This window comes from Xiphophorus couchianus, chromosome 17 (genome assembly GCF_001444195.1).
Source record: "Xiphophorus couchianus chromosome 17, X_couchianus-1.0, whole genome shotgun sequence".
Lineage (NCBI taxonomy): Eukaryota > Metazoa > Chordata > Actinopteri > Cyprinodontiformes > Poeciliidae > Xiphophorus > Xiphophorus couchianus.
Window position 1 is genome coordinate 220,482 of NC_040244.1, and position 16,914 is coordinate 237,395.

At 48.6% G+C, this 16,914-nt stretch overlaps 1 protein-coding gene across 9 annotated transcripts in view; it reads left to right on the plus strand.

The window, feature by feature from the left end:
* Positions 1-16,914, plus strand: part of LOC114160779 (filamin-C-like) — a 41,431-nt gene that overhangs the window by 3,510 nt on the left and 21,007 nt on the right. For 5 of the 9 annotated variants that reach the window (XM_028043559.1, XM_028043550.1, XM_028043552.1 and 2 more), the window contains exons 2-22: positions 2,390-2,638; positions 2,734-2,831; positions 3,147-3,297; positions 3,805-3,923; positions 3,992-4,069; positions 4,599-4,761; positions 4,868-5,068; positions 9,616-9,738; positions 11,134-11,271; positions 11,441-11,567; positions 11,677-11,813; positions 12,374-12,567; positions 12,645-12,758; positions 12,844-12,987; positions 13,111-13,234; positions 13,554-13,714; positions 13,795-13,885; positions 13,984-14,153; positions 14,225-14,342; positions 14,426-14,688; positions 15,532-16,129. In XM_028043559.1, coding sequence (XP_027899360.1) covers positions 2,390-2,638; positions 2,734-2,831; positions 3,147-3,297; positions 3,805-3,923; positions 3,992-4,069; positions 4,599-4,761; positions 4,868-5,068; positions 9,616-9,738; positions 11,134-11,271; positions 11,441-11,567; positions 11,677-11,813; positions 12,374-12,567; positions 12,645-12,758; positions 12,844-12,987; positions 13,111-13,234; positions 13,554-13,714; positions 13,795-13,885; positions 13,984-14,153; positions 14,225-14,342; positions 14,426-14,688; positions 15,532-16,129 — 3,561 coding nt within the window. The remainder of the gene's footprint in view (positions 1-2,389; positions 2,639-2,733; positions 2,832-3,146; positions 3,298-3,804; positions 3,924-3,991; positions 4,070-4,598; positions 4,762-4,867; positions 5,069-9,615; positions 9,739-11,133; positions 11,272-11,440; positions 11,568-11,676; positions 11,814-12,373; positions 12,568-12,644; positions 12,759-12,843; positions 12,988-13,110; positions 13,235-13,553; positions 13,715-13,794; positions 13,886-13,983; positions 14,154-14,224; positions 14,343-14,425; positions 14,689-15,531; positions 16,130-16,914) is intronic. The other 4 variants (XM_028043556.1, XM_028043557.1, XM_028043558.1 and 1 more) reach the window with 1 other exon arrangement.

Here is a 16,914-nt window from a genome sequence, read left to right on the forward strand (position 1 = left end):
TTCTGATCTGCTGCTGCTGCTGCCTGAGAAACTGAGTCAAAACCGGGTCGCTGGTTCTGTTGGTCCCGGGAGCTGCTGAACACATGCAGGACAGAACCAGCAGATGGACAGGTGTCAGACAGGTGACCGTAACCATGGCAACCACAGATCACATGTCGCCATGTAGCTTTGGGGTTGTTCCCAAGGTTGTCTCCATGGTAACCATGTCGGGGCGAGGAACCTAAAGACCCGGTTAGTTTTTGGATCTGCTGGGAGATTTAGTGCCTGATGGTTCAGAACCGAGAACTGTTCATTCAGAGCACTTTGAACAGAGTCAGGAACCAGTTCCTGGCCAGGGTTAGTTTCTGGTCCGGACCGGTTCTGCTAGCAGCAGCAGCTGGTCTTCCTCATGATGAAGATCTGCTGACTGTCCCGCCGAGGCCAGCAGACAGAGCGCCGATTCAGGCTGTGGCCACGCCCACTCTGCTGCTCAGCTCTGCTCTGATTGGCTGCTTTGGTTCTGAGGAATGTTGCTGAAGGGTTTGGGTTCCAGACCGGAGGAAGAACCCGGTCTGGAACCGGGTCAGATGTCCCGGGTCTGTCCGGTCCGGTTCCAGCTGGAACCTGAAGCTCAGCATCGACCATGAAGTCTGAACGCCGCTACTCCCTGGGCCTGTTGGGGGGCTGGCGGGGTCATGGGGGTCACGGTGAGGTCGGGCCCCCCTGTTCCTCTGCAGTGTGTTTGTTTGGTAACCGTTGGCGACCAGCGGCCAGTGACATAACGGATCAAACGGCTCGTTGTTCAGCTCAGGAAGAGCCTGGAGGCACAGCAGACTCCGCTCCGGGTTTTCCTGCTTCCTGCCGACAGGAAGGCCCGGTTGGAGCGGTTCTGACCCAGAAACGGTGTGGCGGCAGCAGGAAATGTGCGGCCTCCTGCTTCCTGCTGACAGCAGATCTCTGGAGCCTCTGATGGAAAACATGGCTGGAAACGGAGAATCCTGAGCCACTGATAGTAGAGAGTATCCGCCGTGACGGAGCTCCGCCCACAGCCGGAGACAAACATGGAGTCTGGAGGGCTTCTGATGTTTCCACTGGGTTCTACTGGTTCTACTGGTCTCCAGTCTGCAATATAAGTGATCATTGCTCCGTCTCCTGCAGCGAAGGTATCAGATCATTTAAGTCACTTTCCAGAGACCAGACTGGTGTTATATACTGGAACCACTGGGAAGCAACTGGAAATTGGTTTCCTGCTGTCAGACTCAGCAGAACCTGCTGAGTCTGACAGTGTGACCTCATCATGACCTCACTGTGCCCTCTGCAGACGGCGTCCCCCAGATCCCTCCCTGTGTGGTTCCTATTAACGTGACTCATTCCTGGCCCAGCCATGACTTCACCGCTGCTGCTGGATCAAACTTTTCCACTCAGTGACAGAAAATTGAAAGTCTGGTTGATGTGCAGCAGGAAGTGGGTCAATGATGTCAGAGGAGCGATCTCGTCCCACAGACGGTTTCCTGACATCAGAATCCTTCCAGCAGCTCGTTAACTCGTCTCACATGTTCCTGGAAAACTCCCTGAGATCAGCAGCCGGAACATTCTCTGCCGTCACGTCGACGTTTGGGATCCAACGTCCACTTCATAAAAACTCATGATCTTCATGATCAACTGCTTTAATTTCCTCAGTGCCTTTGATTCTTGTTGCTATTGTGACGTTGTGAGGGATTTACCCCGCTCAACAGGTGTTGTTGTTTTTTGTGCTTCCTGTATTGTTGCTTTATTTAATATTTTGTTTTGATCATCCTCCCTTTCCTTTGAGGTCATGTGTTGCCATGGAGGCGCGCCCATGAGCAGTGTTGCCTAGGACCTGGTGTTTCCAATTTACCTTACTGGGAAGGTCCATTGTTTGAGAAGGAGGAGAGATGTTTGTTTTGTTTTTTGTTTGGCCCCAGCTTATTTTTGTTTTTGTTAAATTGTCAGTTGTAATTCTGTAAATATTTGTTCAGGAATATTGTTTAGCACAAATGTTTGTTCTTTCGTTTACCTGGAAATGTAATTGTTGTCTCCGCCCCTTAATTAGTCCTGGCCATGCTTTAAAAGCCAGGTGGTTTGAATCAGGTGTGGCTCCCTCTTGTTTGGAATGTTTGTCAGTTTGAAAATGGTCGTGTAATGTGCAAAGAACTGATAAAGAAAAGATTTAGAGCTCTATAATGGCTGGACTTTGTCTGAATTTGGATCGCAAACCAACAGACGTTAAATAAAAATAGATGGAAAAATAACAGAAAAAGGACGAAAGGTTTGGAAACTGGACGTTCCTGCTGACTGACGTCTCTTCCTGCCCCTCTCTGTCCGTCTCTGCCCCCCCCTGTCCCTCTCTGCCCCACCCATATCCTCCTACGTCCCTTCTGTCCCCCAGACTCCAAAGCCATCGTGGACGGGAACCTGAAGCTGATCCTGGGTCTGATCTGGACGCTCATCCTGCACTACTCCATCTCCATGCCGACCTGGGAGGACGAGGACGATGAGGACGCCAGGAAGCTGACGCCCAAGCAGCGGCTGCTGGGCTGGATCCAGAACAAGGTGCCCCAGCTGCCCATCACCAACTTCCACCGGGATTGGAGGGACGGCAAGGCACTGGGAGCGCTGGTGGACAACTGTGCTCCTGGTAGGGACCCGGACCAGTTCAAAAGCTACTGGGACCAGTTGGGACCGGTTAGGACTGAGCTGATTCATCTGAAATGTTTCCTCTGCCACCTCCAGGTCTGTGTCCAGACTGGGAGAGCTGGGATCCCAGTCAGCCGGTGGAAAACGCTAGGGAGGCCATGCAGCAGGCCGACGATTGGTTGGGAGTCCCACAGGTAACGTTACGCCGCCTTCTGATTGGCTGGAAAGCAGGAAGTTCTGCAGGTGTTCCTGACCGGTCCAGATAAATGTCCCATCATGAGATCCAGTCTGCCCTCCATTGATCCAGTTTAAATCCCAGATTAAAGCCAAAACCGTCTGTAGTCCATGGAGCTGCTGGAGTTCCTGGCTGTACTGGTTATATTGGTCACACTGGCTGATCTGGTCAGACTGGTTGGTTGATTTGGTTGCTCTGGTTGTACTGGTCAAACTGGTCCTCCTCTGGGCCTCCAGTCAGACCCTCAGGTGTTCTCGTGGTTCTGCCCGTCCAGGTGATCGCTCCAGAGGAGATCGTTGACCCCAACGTGGACGAGCACTCCGTCATGACCTACCTGTCCCAGTTCCCCAAGGCCAAGCTGAAGCCCGGCGCGCCGCTCAGGGCCAAGACGCTGCACCCTAAGAGGGCCAAAGCTTACGGTCCAGGTAGGCAACGCCGACCAGAACCAGGAGAAACGGTTTGATCCGCTTCAGGTTGTGGCTGGTTTCCTGTTCATGGTGGAGGTTTTGTGCTGTGGTGCTGTTCTGCCCCGACCTCCCAGACACAAGCAGAGCCTCCAGGCCCAGAAATGAATAAATAGAGACACGTTGAGCTAAAAGAAACTTTTTATATGAAGAAACTGAAGTTGGAATGAAAACGTAATCTTTCGTCTCTCATCAGGTGAATCGGTTCCTGGTGAAGCTTCAGCTCCATCTCACCTGAGCTCATATATTTACATACAGTCCTCTTTGAATAATCAATAGGAGTATGTGGTTCTTTCAGCAGCCATTAAATCTGAATATTTCTGTATAAATGAACTGCCTCTCATAATTCTAAGATTGTAATGAAAATCCTGCTGTGTCCAGATGTTGGCCCTTCACTATAAATCTGATGGAGATGCAGATTGGTGCAACATGCTGCTGCTCCGGCCTCAAATGGTTCTGTTGCTTCAGGTATCGAGGCTCGAGGAAACACGGTCCTGAAGCCAGCAGAGTTCCTGGTGGAGACGGTGGAGGCCGGAATGGGGGAAGTCCTGGTGTACGTGGAGGATCCGGAGGGACACACCGAGGAGGTCTGGAGCGCCACACAGCCACTGTCCGGCCAAGGAGCCGAGATTCATTCTGTATCTGGTTCTGTCAGGCCCGAGTGATTCCCAACAACGATAGGAACCGGACCTACTCTGCGGTGTACCTGCCCAAGGTGGAGGGTCTTCATAAGGTGAAGAGAACGCACGATACTTTGATAATGAAACCATTACATGCTTCATTTATGGCAGCAGCGGCTCTTCGGCTGCTTCAGGCTCCAGAGTTACTTTAAGTTTAGAAGTTTGGGCCAAAGAAAGTAAATATTTTAAAACTTCATAACTGATAAACTGTAAATTCAGCCAGCCACACTCTGAAAGATCTGGCAGTAGTGGGAACGCATCAGCTAGTCCGCTAATAGCAGAGCTAATTTTTAGCTTAGCGCTTTTGCTAACTTTGAAAACTTTTAGCAAGCTTGACTTGTCCTAAATGACATTTTAAATTACAGATATGATAAGCTCCTTAGGGTGAGCATAGCTAGCATTTAGTTAGCAGTGCACTCCACTGGCTCCTGCATTAACGTTAGTCAGATTCACAGAACAACTCTGATCAAACTTCACGTCCGCTGAGTTATCCTGGTGTCTCCACCAGCTTCAGGGTTTCCTACAGATGTTTCTAGAACTCTGCTGCTGCAGATTAACGGCCTAAAGGTTTCCTCCTCCCAGGTCAAGGTGCTGTTCGCCGGCCAGGACATAGACAGAAGCCCCTTCCCGGTGAACATCTCCAGGGCGTTGGGCGACGCCACCAGGGTCCAGGCCCGCGGGCCCGGACTGCAGCCGATGGGGAACGTGGCCAACAAACCCACGTACTTCGACATTTACACCGCAGGTAGCTTCCCTAGCAGACGTCCTGATATGAACGTGAGAGCATCGTCTACTGGAACAATCACATCCTTTGTCCAGTGAAAAGTCCTCTTGTTGTCTCTGTCCCCCAGGGGCAGGAGCCGGGGACGTAGGCGTCATCATCGTGGACTCCAACAGCCGGAGGGACACAGTGGAGATTGTGCTGGAGAACAGAGGTGACAGTGTATTCCGCTGCACCTATGTCCCCGTCCTGGAGGGCCCTCACACCGTCTGTGTGACCTTTGCTGGGCAGCAGATTCCCAGAAGTCCTTTCACTGTCAGCATCTCTGAAGGTTTGTTCCAGAATCCCCTGTTCATAAACATTCATGTTCATCCTTTCCTGACCATAACCTCACTTTCCACAGTCTGTGTTTGGACTGGGCTCTTTGGGTTCTGAAGATCAGAACCAGGAGTCTGGATCCGCTTCTGGTTCCTCAGAATCAGACTCTGCTGGGTCGAGACGTTCCGTCTCTGGTTCTGGTCTGGTTCCAGAGGCAAAGCTGCTGGGAATTCCCAGAGCTCGAGGAATTGATCAGAACTGGTTCCGGTGTCGACCTGCCTTAACTAGGCAGAGTTCTGTTAGTTTGGGTCGGGACAGACATCTTGATTTTGATGAGCTGACCTGCAGTCCTGATTTTTGGTGGCTGAGATTTTGGACCGGGAACGTCTGAAGCGTTTTCTCCCAGTTTGGGAGTTTAGTCTGAACCAGACATGTTGCTTCAGTTGGACCCCGATTTAAAGCTGGAACCGGGTCGTTCCTTCTGGACCTCGATCCTGATCCGGATCTCATGACTGCAAGTGAAGGCTGAGTAAACCAGATTATTTCTTCTCAACTCTTTCTCTCCACTGCAGAGCAGAACGTGGCTCTGTTCTGGGAACAAGTCCTCCTCCGTCTGTCCGTCTCCATCCGTCTCACCATCGTCTCTTCTGGAGACTTTCTGTATCTTAGTCAAACATGGGATTTGGTTTCTGTCCTGACCTGCGGCTGTCTGTCTGGATAAAGGTTTGCCTCGTAGTTTAGAAGTCAGACTTCGACTCCTCCTGACTGCTGTGGTTGCATTTGGTTGATTTTCCTGGATTTGTTCTCAGCTTGTTGGAATCTGTTAGACCTCGTCTGAAACAGCCAGAAGACAGAACATGTTCACTCAGCCGGCCAAAGCGACTCAAATCCGACCTTGTCACAGAAAAAAGAAGGACCTGGTTTTATCTGTTCCTCTTCCAGATGTGGAGCTAAATGTCAAGCGATCGTTAGTCGCATTTTATCAAACCTGCGTCAGAATTCAGCAGCAGCAGCAGAAGAAGACAGACGGTAAATCTAAACAACGTCTGAAAATGATAATAATGAAGTGATGAAAACAGTCTGAGTCAGTGAACGCATCATATCACAACACACTGCTCCTGGTCCAACATCCCAACAGAACCGGGTCAGAAGCTGCAGTCGGTGCTTCACTAAAGGCCGTTGCTGTTAGCGTCTTATCAGCTTCCTTCGTCTGCTGACCGGGCTGTCCCTCTCAACAACTTTATAGTCCATCCAGAGGCGGCGGCCATCTTTACGGCTACAGACGGAGGGAACGGCTACGTTCTTCCTCTGGGATCAACATGAAAACATGAGATGGAGTTTAGCATCAGGAGCTTCTGGGGGAGTTTCAGTGACGTGCGGTGAGGTTTATAGCTGATAAGACGCTGACCTAATCATAATTAGATTTACAAATGTAAATCGGCTGCATGTTATTGTTCACATTTCGCGCTGGAGGCAAAAAGACTTTTCTTTTACATGCCGTCCATAGATAACGGCGCTGCTGCGGTAGAATAATTCTGTTAATTCATTAAAACTTGGAAATGTAGGTATTATTAATTTCGTGCTATGCTCCACAGAAACATAGCAAAACTCCAAACCACTTCGTTCTCTCTCTCTAAGCGCGGACTCGTTGCCATAGCAACTGACAACAACGTCACTATATTTCAGGATTCAACACCAAAAAAACTCAAATATTTCCCACATAAACAAAACATCTAGTCTGTTATAGTAGTACTGTTTTAGGCTTAATGTTTATTTTTGCGATTATTAATAAATGACGCTGTGGTAGCGCTGCTATTAGCTAAGCTAACAGCAGTTTGTGGGTCAAGTTTCTTTTCTGCATTCTTCACATACAAACTGTAGCCCACAAGACGCATTTTATTAATAAATTAAACAAAAAAAATGTTATTGCCGTCTTACCTTTACTTATAAATGAAGTCCTTGCGCCGCTCATTCTGCACAAAAATATCAGTTCATCCAAAGCCAAGTCTGTAATCCACACAAGTTGAGAAAAGGAGGAAGGAAGGAAAACGTTTCTAGCAGGACATCCACAAAGCCAGTCTTTCAGTCTCCTAGTTTGCAGCAAACCTTTTCAGTCTTCCTTTAGTTATTATTTCTTGCTTCGATTGAAAATCCAGTTTAGAAAACTGTTTAAACTTTAAGTGTAGAAATGTAGTCATCCATGTTGACGTTGGAAGAGGGGAGAAAACTATAACTACACTCCTCAAAAAAATAAAGGGAACACTCAAATAACACATCCTAGATCTGAATGAAAGAAATATTCTCATTGAATACTTTGTTCTGTACAAAGTTGAATGTGCTGACAACAAAATTACACAAAAATCATCAATGGAAATCAAATTTATTAACCAATGGAGGCCTGGATTTGGAGCCACACACAAAATTAAAGTGAAATAACACTACACGCTGATCCAACTCTAATGTAATGTCCTTAAAACAAGTCAAAATGAGGCTCAGTATTGTGTGTGGCCTCCACGTGCCTGTATGACCTCCCTACAACGCCTGGGCATGCTCCTGATGAGGTGGCGGATGGTCTCCTGAGGAATCTCCTCCCAGACCTGGACTAAAGCATCCACCAACTCCTGGACAGTCTGTGGTGCAACGTGACGTTGGTGGATGGAGCGAGACATGATGTCCCAGATGTGCTCAATCGGATTCAGGTCTGGGGAACGGGCTGGCCAGTCCATAGCTTCAATGCCTTCATCTTGCAGGAACTGCTGACACACTCCAGCCACATGAGGTCTAGCATTGTCCTGCATTAGGAGGAACCCAGGGCCAACCGCACCAGCATATGGTCTCACAAGGGGTCTGAGGATCTCATCTCGGTACCTAATGGCAGTCAGGCTACCTCTGGTGAGCACATGGAGGGCTGTGCGGCCCTCCAAAGAAATGCCACCCCACACCATTACTGACCCACTGCCAAACCGGTCATGCTGAAGGATGTTGCAGGCAGCAGACCGCTCTCCACGGCGTCTCCAGACTCTGTCACGTCTGTAACATGTGCTCAGTGTGAACCTGCTTTCATCTGTGAAGAGCACAAGGCGCCAGTGGCGAATTTGCCAATCCTGGTGTTCTCTGGCAAATGCCAAGCGTCCTGCACGGTGTTGGGCTGTGAGCACAACCCCCATCTGTGGACGTCGGGCCCTCATACCATCCTCATGGAGTCGGTTTCTAACCGTTTGTGCAGACACATGCACATTTGTGGCCTGCTGGAGGTCATTTTGCAGGGCTCTGGCAGTGCTCCTCCTGTTCCTTCTTGCACAAAGGCGGAGGTAGCGGTCCTGCTGCTGGGTTGTTGCCCTCCTACGGCCTCCTCCACGTCTCCTGGTGTACTGACCTGTCTCCTGGTAGCACCTCCAGCCTCTGGACACTACGCTGACAGACACAGCAGACCTTCTTGGCACAGCTCGCATTGATGTGCCATCCTGGATGAGCTGCACGACCTGAGCCACTTGTGTGGGTTGTGGAGTCCGTCTCATGCTACCACGAGTGTGAAAGCACCACCAACATTCAAAACTGACCAAAACATCAGCCAGACAGCATAGGTACTGAGAAGTGGTCTGTGGTCCCAACTGCAGAACCACTCCTTTATTGAGTGTGTCTTGCTAATTGCCAATAATTTCCACCTGTTGTCTATTCCATTTGCACAACAGCAGGTGAAATTGATTGTCAATCAGTGTTGCTTCCTAAGTGGACAGTTTGATTTCACAGAAGTTTGATTTACTTGGAGTTATATTGTGTTGTTTAAGTGTTCCCTTTATTTTTTTGAGCAGTGTATATCGCTGCACTTTACTGTATGGCCAGCTCGCTGTTACTGTCTCTTACTCTGCAGTTGTGGAGTCACAATGTCTGGGTCATGAGCGCCCCCTGCCATGAGGCCAGAGAACTGCCTGCCTCACCTCCAATCTGTTCTCTGGTTTCTGATCGCTGCTCAGCACAGGAAACACGTTACACACACAGTTGGTGACAACAAACACTGTACATTATATACATAAGTTAATTAATGGAAAATCAGTTCATATATTAAATGTTTAACCATTTTATTGGCAACATACAGACAGGAGGAGCATAGAATGGCAGTCAGTGCAGTTAGCCAGAGGTTGATCAATCCCAGGTGAGGTTTAGCTTCCTGCTGCCTCACCTGCTGCACTTCTGAGCATTTGAATGGGAAAATGCAAAATTCCACGATTTTGAAGAAAAAAAATTGGTTAAGCTAAATGAAAAATAAATACTTTATAGTACAAACCACAGGGTGAAAATACCAATATAAATTATCTTATCATTATGATGACGTCACTGGTGAGTTTAGCCTCTTAATGCTAAGTAGCAGCAATAGGAACCAAGGCGTCTTCCTGCTGCATGAAGCTCCAAATATTTCACTGTGACTAAATGTTTGCTTGTCAGAATTGGACCTTTAATATGAGGTTCCAGTGACTGTTGCAGTTCTTCCAGTGCGGTGGTGCTGCCACCTACAGGTCTGGAGGTTCCTGTCCTCATCCTGCCTGTTGTTCCCTCCTCCAGTTTCACAGAGCGCCCCTCCTCCCGACCCTGCGGTGCAGATTGTACCCCAGTCCATACGTACCCCACCCTCAGAAAAGAGCAGGAGAGCCCCCCCACCCACGCCGCCAAAACCCAGGCGACCAAGTTAGTAAAGGGGAGGAGGGGGGGTGACTGGTTCTGGTTCTGGTTCTGGTTCTGGCTGTTGGCGCTGGGAAGGTTCCTCACAGCATGTGCTGCTTCCTCCTGAGCTGCCTCTTCTTTCTCTAAGGAACAGAGTGAATGTAGCGCCCCCTGGGGCTGTGGATGGCCGCTTTACATGTTCATTCCTTTCTATTCTCCACTTCTGCAGGGAATGGTTCCTAATTATTCACATTCTGGGCTCAATCTCATGTTTCCATGTTAATATTGTCTGAGTTAATAACCAGAACTATAACAACTTCAGAAAAATATAATTATTAAACCTGAATTGTTCAGATTAATGGTTTGCTTAGTTTCCTGTGGGTCTCTATATTCTCTGGTTAATTGTCTTTATTTACGTAATTCATCATTATGCAAGCAAAATAATGTATGCAACCAAATCTTTATGTATAAAACTAACTGCATGCTAACCTAAAATTAAATGAATGGAGGAAACGGGAGCCTGGATGAGTTTAAGATGTGATCTTAGATGAGCTGCTGGTCATTAGAAACTCTGGATCAAATCTGAAGCTGGTCGTAAAATAAAATATTATGATGATATAGAACATCAGATATAAAATATCTGATTTTCACAATTCAGTCAGTTCAATAACAAAAACTTCTGCTGTTTCAGCTCCTTCTAACAAACATTTATCAAAATCAGAAGATTTAAAACTGACTTTAACTTTATTTGAAGAACTGAACGATTAATCGGATGAATCAATTATTGAAATAATCATCAACTAATTTAACAACCGATTAACCGTTAACTGGGATAAACAGCAGCAGCAATGAAGCCAAAACTGTAGAAAAATATAAACATTCTACATCTAATAAAAAATCTTTTTATCTGTAAATTTGTTTGATCAAAACTCATCTGCTGGCAATGTTGGCTTCTCCTGCTTCACATTCTGTAAATCTGCTATTAATCACCTTTTACTGTCCAGTTATTAATCAGTTCATCAATAATTGATCAATCCTGCTCTGTATTGATGTTCAGCTTTTCTCATGTTGATGTTTGAAGGATTTTTACCTGCAGATTCATCTTTTGCTACAAATGACCAAACATTCATCATGATCATCACGCAGCTGGTTCTCTCCTCTCCTCTAGATTTACGCTAGCTGCTAACCGCTAACTGCTAACCGCTAACTGTCTCCAGGCTTCAGGATTTAACGCTTCCTGCTGGTTCTGTCATTGTAACATTTCGGATCTTTAAAACGTTTCCAGAACCATTTGCTCTCTTTGTTTTGGCTTCAGCTCCATTAAACCGCTGCTTCCTGTGTGGATGGAGAGAGGCACTGGTCTGCGTTACTGTCCCAGTCTAACCAGTACCTGAACATGTCTCCCTATGGTTCTGACAGCCTGCAACCCGAACGCCTGCAGAGCTTCGGGTCGGGGTTTGCAGCAGAAGGGCCTGAGGGTGAAGGAAGTGGCCGACTTCAAAGTGTACACTAAGGGAGGCGGCGGCGGGGAGCTGAAGGTCGCCGTGAAGGGCCCCAGTAAGGAACACCTCAGATTAAACCAGATTATTGGAAGAGTTATTATAAATAATTATGAACTGGTGTCTATTCAGTTTTTCACATTTACAGTATTTTACATTTTTAATGAGTTTCTATTTGTCAGCTGATTTATTCCCCTGGCGGTGAGTTTTCTGTGTTTCCTCCCCAGAAGGCCTAGAGGAACCGGTGAAGGTGATGGAAATGGAAAACGGCGTTTATGAATGTAACTATTACCCCGTCATGGCAGGGAAGTACATCATTACAATCACATGGGGAGGACACAGCATCCCCCGCAGGTGAGGATGATAGACTTCATGTTGTGCTGCAGAGGGCCCAGTACGGTGCCCTGGGGGCCTACAGGAGGAGCATCGACCCTGACGTTTCCGCATCTGTTTGCGTCCTCAGCCCGTTTGAGGTCCACGTCAGCGCAGAGGCGGGGCCTCAGAAGGTGAGGGCCTGGGGCCCGGGCCTGGAGACCGGCATGGTGGGGAAGAGCGCAGACTTTGTGGTGGAGGCCATCGGTACTGAAGTGGGAACTCTTGGTACGTCGTCCAGTTCAAACCCGGAGAACACCAAAGCTTTTCAGTCTGATGATCCGTCGCTAAGCTCTCTGCGGTCCTGAAGCTGCTGCTTCCTCTCCATGCTTTAAACTTGACGTTTAACCGTTAACTGGCCAAGATATCGTCATCAGGCTCACACAGCAGATTGTAGCCCTCTCAGGCTAAAATCGAGTGTGACAACAGGAAGCAGCTCCTGATTCTTCATCACCATTTCCTGTTGGTGTTTGTTGAACCACATCGTTTGCTGCTACCACCAGCTGCCTACTGAGCAGGCTCTGTCAGTACGGGATCTTCTGCATCTGCATGTCTTCATCCTGAGTCAGAGCAACCCTCCAGGCACATCTGATCCAACCTGACAGAACACTGACTAAAATATTAACACTGCAAACTGGTGAAGAATATAATAATTCATTAGGATGAACTAGTTTTTATTCCTAACAGAGCATAATGTCATCAGCATAGAGTGGCAGCTGAACTTTACAGTATCAAACACACATCTGTTCCCCTTCCTGAGAACAAAAATTGTGACTGACTGTGTGCAGGTTTCTCCATCGAGGGACCCTCACAGGCTAAGATTGAGTGTGACGATAAAGGCGACGGGTCGTGTGACGTCCGGTACTGGCCCACTGAGCCGGGCGACTACGCCGTCCATGTCATATGTGATGATGAGGACATCAAGGACAGTCCCTTCATGGCTCACATCCTCCCTGCGGCTCTCGATGTGTTTCCTGACAAGGTCTGAGCAGAACCTCCCTGGTTCCCTGGGTCCTCAGCTGTTTCTCTGTAAACCAGAGCTTTGCCTCTGCTCCTCAGGTGAGATGCTACGGCCCTGGACTGGAGCCTCTGGGCTGCATCGTTAACAAGCCAGCCAACTTCACCATCGACACCAGCGGATCCGGCAGAGGAGAGCTGAGGCTCTACGCTCAGGTGAGAACCAAAATCTTCCTGAACTGGCCGCCATCTTGTCATCGCCATGGAAGAGAAACGATTCAATCTGTGGGTTCCTCACCAGGATGCAGACGGCTTCCCCATCGACATCCAGATCACTGACAATGGCGACTACACCTACTTCTGTGTCTACATTCCCACCAAACCCATCAAACATACCATCATCATCACCTGGGGCGAAGTCAACGTTCCCTGTAGCCCCTTCAGGGTAGCTAGCCGTTCACTGTGTGGGGCTTACAGCAGTCCTGAAGATCTCTTTAAGTCTCTGCTGTGGCCTGAGATAAAAGTTGAGAATGAAAAGAATGTTTCTGGTCCAAATGTTGGTGATTAGGTGATAATAGGAGAAGGCAGCCATCCAGAGAACGTGAAAGTCTATGGTCCAGGTGTGGAGAAGACAGGCCTGAAGGCCAACGAGCCGACATACTTCACAGTGGACTGCAGTGAGGCTGGACAAGGTGAGACACGGTCCAAAATCCCGCCTAGTTCATGCCATTCCTCCGGTCTCCAACATGTGCAGAGCCTTATAATGTCTGGCTGAATTATCTGGAAAAGTTGTCAAGGGAATGCTGATTTTCCAGGAAGTCTCTGCTCATTGATCCAAGATGTGCAGAAGAAAACCTTTGGGTGTTTCAGATCTTTGTCCATTTCAGACTCTGATCTTCGAGGTTAATCTGTACTTCCTGCTCCCATCTTATTGTGAAGCCAGAAGACATTCAGATTAACTGGAGTGATCTAAATCCTGAACGCCACCAACAGTCTGTTTTTTCCTGCTAGGTGATGTCAGCATCGGGATCAAGTGCGCTCCCGGGGTGGTCGGACCAGCAGAGGCGGACATCGACTTCGACATCATCAAAAACGACAACGACACGTTCACAGTGAAGTACATGCCTCCGGGGCCGGGTCAGTACACCATCATGGTTCTGTTTGCGGATCAGGTGAGAGCCCAGCAGGTGAATCACCTCTGCAGACCTGTTGGGTTCAACCAAGCTAATGTCTCTAATGAATTTTCAAACAGGAAATTCCCATCAGCCCTTTCAGAATAAAGGTGGAGCCTTCTCACGATGCCGCTAAAGTTAGAGCCGAGGGACCGGGACTGAACAGAACCGGTGAGTCTGTTTCATAGGAGCTGAACCCTGGAGCAAAGATGTCTGTGCATGGTGAGAGCTGAAGCTCAGTGATGCTGCATGTGTTGCTACCTGAGCAGGTGTGGAGGTTGGGAAGCCCACACACTTCACCATCTACACCAAGGGAGCCGGCAAAGCCAAACCAGAGGTCCATTTTATTGGCGCCGCTAAAGGCGAAGCTGTCCGGGACTTTGAGATCATTGACAACCACGACTACTCGTACACGGTCCGCTACACGGCGGTGCAGCAGGTAACGCCCCGCCCAGTCGTCAGGGTGGAGTTCAGGCCGACCGATGGATAACTACAGTCCGTGTCTCTCAGGGGAACATGTCCGTCACCGTCTGCCACGGAGGAGACCCCATCCCCAGAAGCCCGTTCAGCATCACCGTGGCCCCCCCTCTGGACCTCAGCAAGGTCAAAGTTCAGGGTTTCAACAACAGTAAGTATGTCGGCAATCGGCTGCCAACAGGAAGCAGATGAAGGACAGTAAAGCTCATCCTACTGCCTCTGTCCAAACCGCAGAGGTGGACGTTGGCGTGGATCAGGACTTCTCTGTCACGACTCGAGGTGCCGGCGGTCAGGGCAAGCTGGACGTGAAGATCACCTCTCCATCGCATCATCCAATCCCCAGCAAGCTGGAGTCAGGGACAGCCAATGAGGTTCACACTGTGAAGTACATCCCAACGGAGGAAGGGCCATACAGAGTGGACATCAGCTACGATGGGAACCCCGTCCCCGGAAGTCCCTTCACTGTGGAGGGTGTCATGCCTCCGGACCCTTCAAAGGTGAGGAACCACTGTCACGTTTCCACTGGAGGAGCCTCGTCTCCAGGTCAGGAATCAATCAATCAGTCTCAGTCTGGGAATAGATAAACCTTTCTAGGATCCAGGGAACTCCTTTGGATCCCAACAAAACCTCAGTAGCTCTGAGTGAAATCCATTTTCCTGTTGATCCAGGGAATAATGTTAAGGAGAAAAGAAGCTGAGGTGAAACTTTAGGTGAAGATGATTGTCGCAACTGCCTGAGGTCCACATGTAGCCAATTTCATTTTAGTCTTTCATTGACACAAAAACTCTGTTTAATATCACTAAAAATTATGATTTCTAAAGACTGACTGAAGTGGAGATATGAGTGTTTGGAGATTTAGGTTCCATCACATTCTGCAACGGACAGACATGATTCCTGTCAGCATCATCTAGTGATTTAATAACTTTATATTCTAATATTCTGGCATCAATGAGCCTTCTGGCGCCATGTTTGATTCCTAACGGGAAGTGCTGGTTGTTTTGGAGCAATCTGATTGGCTGACAGATTTTAGCTTTGCTACACTGCCCCCTATGGGTGTGGCAGGTTTAAAACAAGTCTGTGGGGCTGATTCATGAGAATGAACTCATTTCTGAAGCCCATCCCGTGTGTATGATATATTTTTTAACGATGTGGCACAGAAAATGGTTTCTAAAGATCTGGCTACATGTGGACAAGTCTCAGGGACTCTGACCTGGTCCAACTTTTCTCCTGAGTGGTTCTTCTAATCCCAGTTTACTCTGGGAGTACTCTAAGTTTATGAAGCTAAAATCATCCATTTGGTCCATTATTCACTGCCTCTTCCTGTGCGTGTTGACCTCCAGGTCCGAGCCTACGGTCCCGGCCTTCAGGGTGGCCTGGTGGGCAAACCGGCTCCGTTTGCCATCGACACGAAGGGAGCAGGAACCGGCGGTCTGGGTCTGACGGTGGAAGGTCCATGTGAGGCCAAGATTGAATGCCAGGACAACGGAGACGGATCGTGCTCCGTGTCCTACCTGCCCACTGAGCTCGGAGAATACACCATCAACATCCTGTTTGCAGAGCAGCACGTCCCCGGTTCGCCCTTCAAGGCCGTGGTCCAGGCCGCCTTCGACCCCAGCAAGGTGATAGCCAGTGGCCCCGGCCTGGAGCGGGGAAAGGTCAATGAGGCCGGGTCCTTCACGGTGGACTGCTCTGCGGCCGGCGAGGCCGAGCTCACCATCGAGATCGTGTCGGACAGCGGATCCAAGGCGGAGGTTTGTGTTCAGAACCACGGCGACGGGACGTACTCCATCACCTACACGCCTCCGAGCCCGGGCATGTACTCCATCACCATCAAGTATGGAGGACACACGGTGCCAACGTTCCCAGTCCGCCTGCAGGTGGATCCGGCTGTGGACACCAGCGGGGTGAAGGTGTACGGACCCGGAGTGGAGCCAAGAGGTGAACAGCTTTACATCATTCATTTTAGATTCAAAGAGGTGATTTAATCTGTAATGAAGCCAAAATCCACTGGGAGAATAAATATTGTGGTGAAATAAACCTGAGTGGAAGGTTTCTACTGGGTTTATCCTAAAACTGGGTCACCAAGTCCAGTCCTCAGCCATCCTGCAACTTTTACATGCATCTCTGCTCAAACACACCTGGAGCAGGTAAACCGCTCCAGCAGCCAATTGCAGAGCTGAATGATCGCTGTGAGGGAATTCAGACATTTTGGAGCAGAGATGCATCTAGAAGCTGAGGACTGGACTAAATACAGCTAATCGACGCGCTTCCTGTTTCTTCACTGAACCTTTAGACAGTTTGGAGAATCAAAATGGAATTTCAAATTAAAAGTCTAGTTCAGCCCAAACTGACAGAACAAATTAAAACAACGAACCAATCGTTTTTCATAATGAATGAATAATGAATGTTTGTGAGCTGACCATATGAACTCAGACTGAAATCTGTTCTCCGTCTTGGTGAAGCAGCGCCGACCCAATGTCGCCTCACTTATTATCGCTGGTTAAATTTTAAAGCCTTTTTATTATCTTTATTGTCAGTTCCTTTTATTTTATGGCTCAGAACTAAACCAAACCCGTCCTGCCTTGTAAGTGTTTTGCTCTCTGCTGTTCTGAGCTCAGTGTTTCCACTGAGGTTCTGGATCCAGAATGACCTGGTTTCAGTTGCAGGCCAGTAAATGATCCGAACTGGATCCAGAAATTCAGCAGCACTTATAAAGTTCTCCA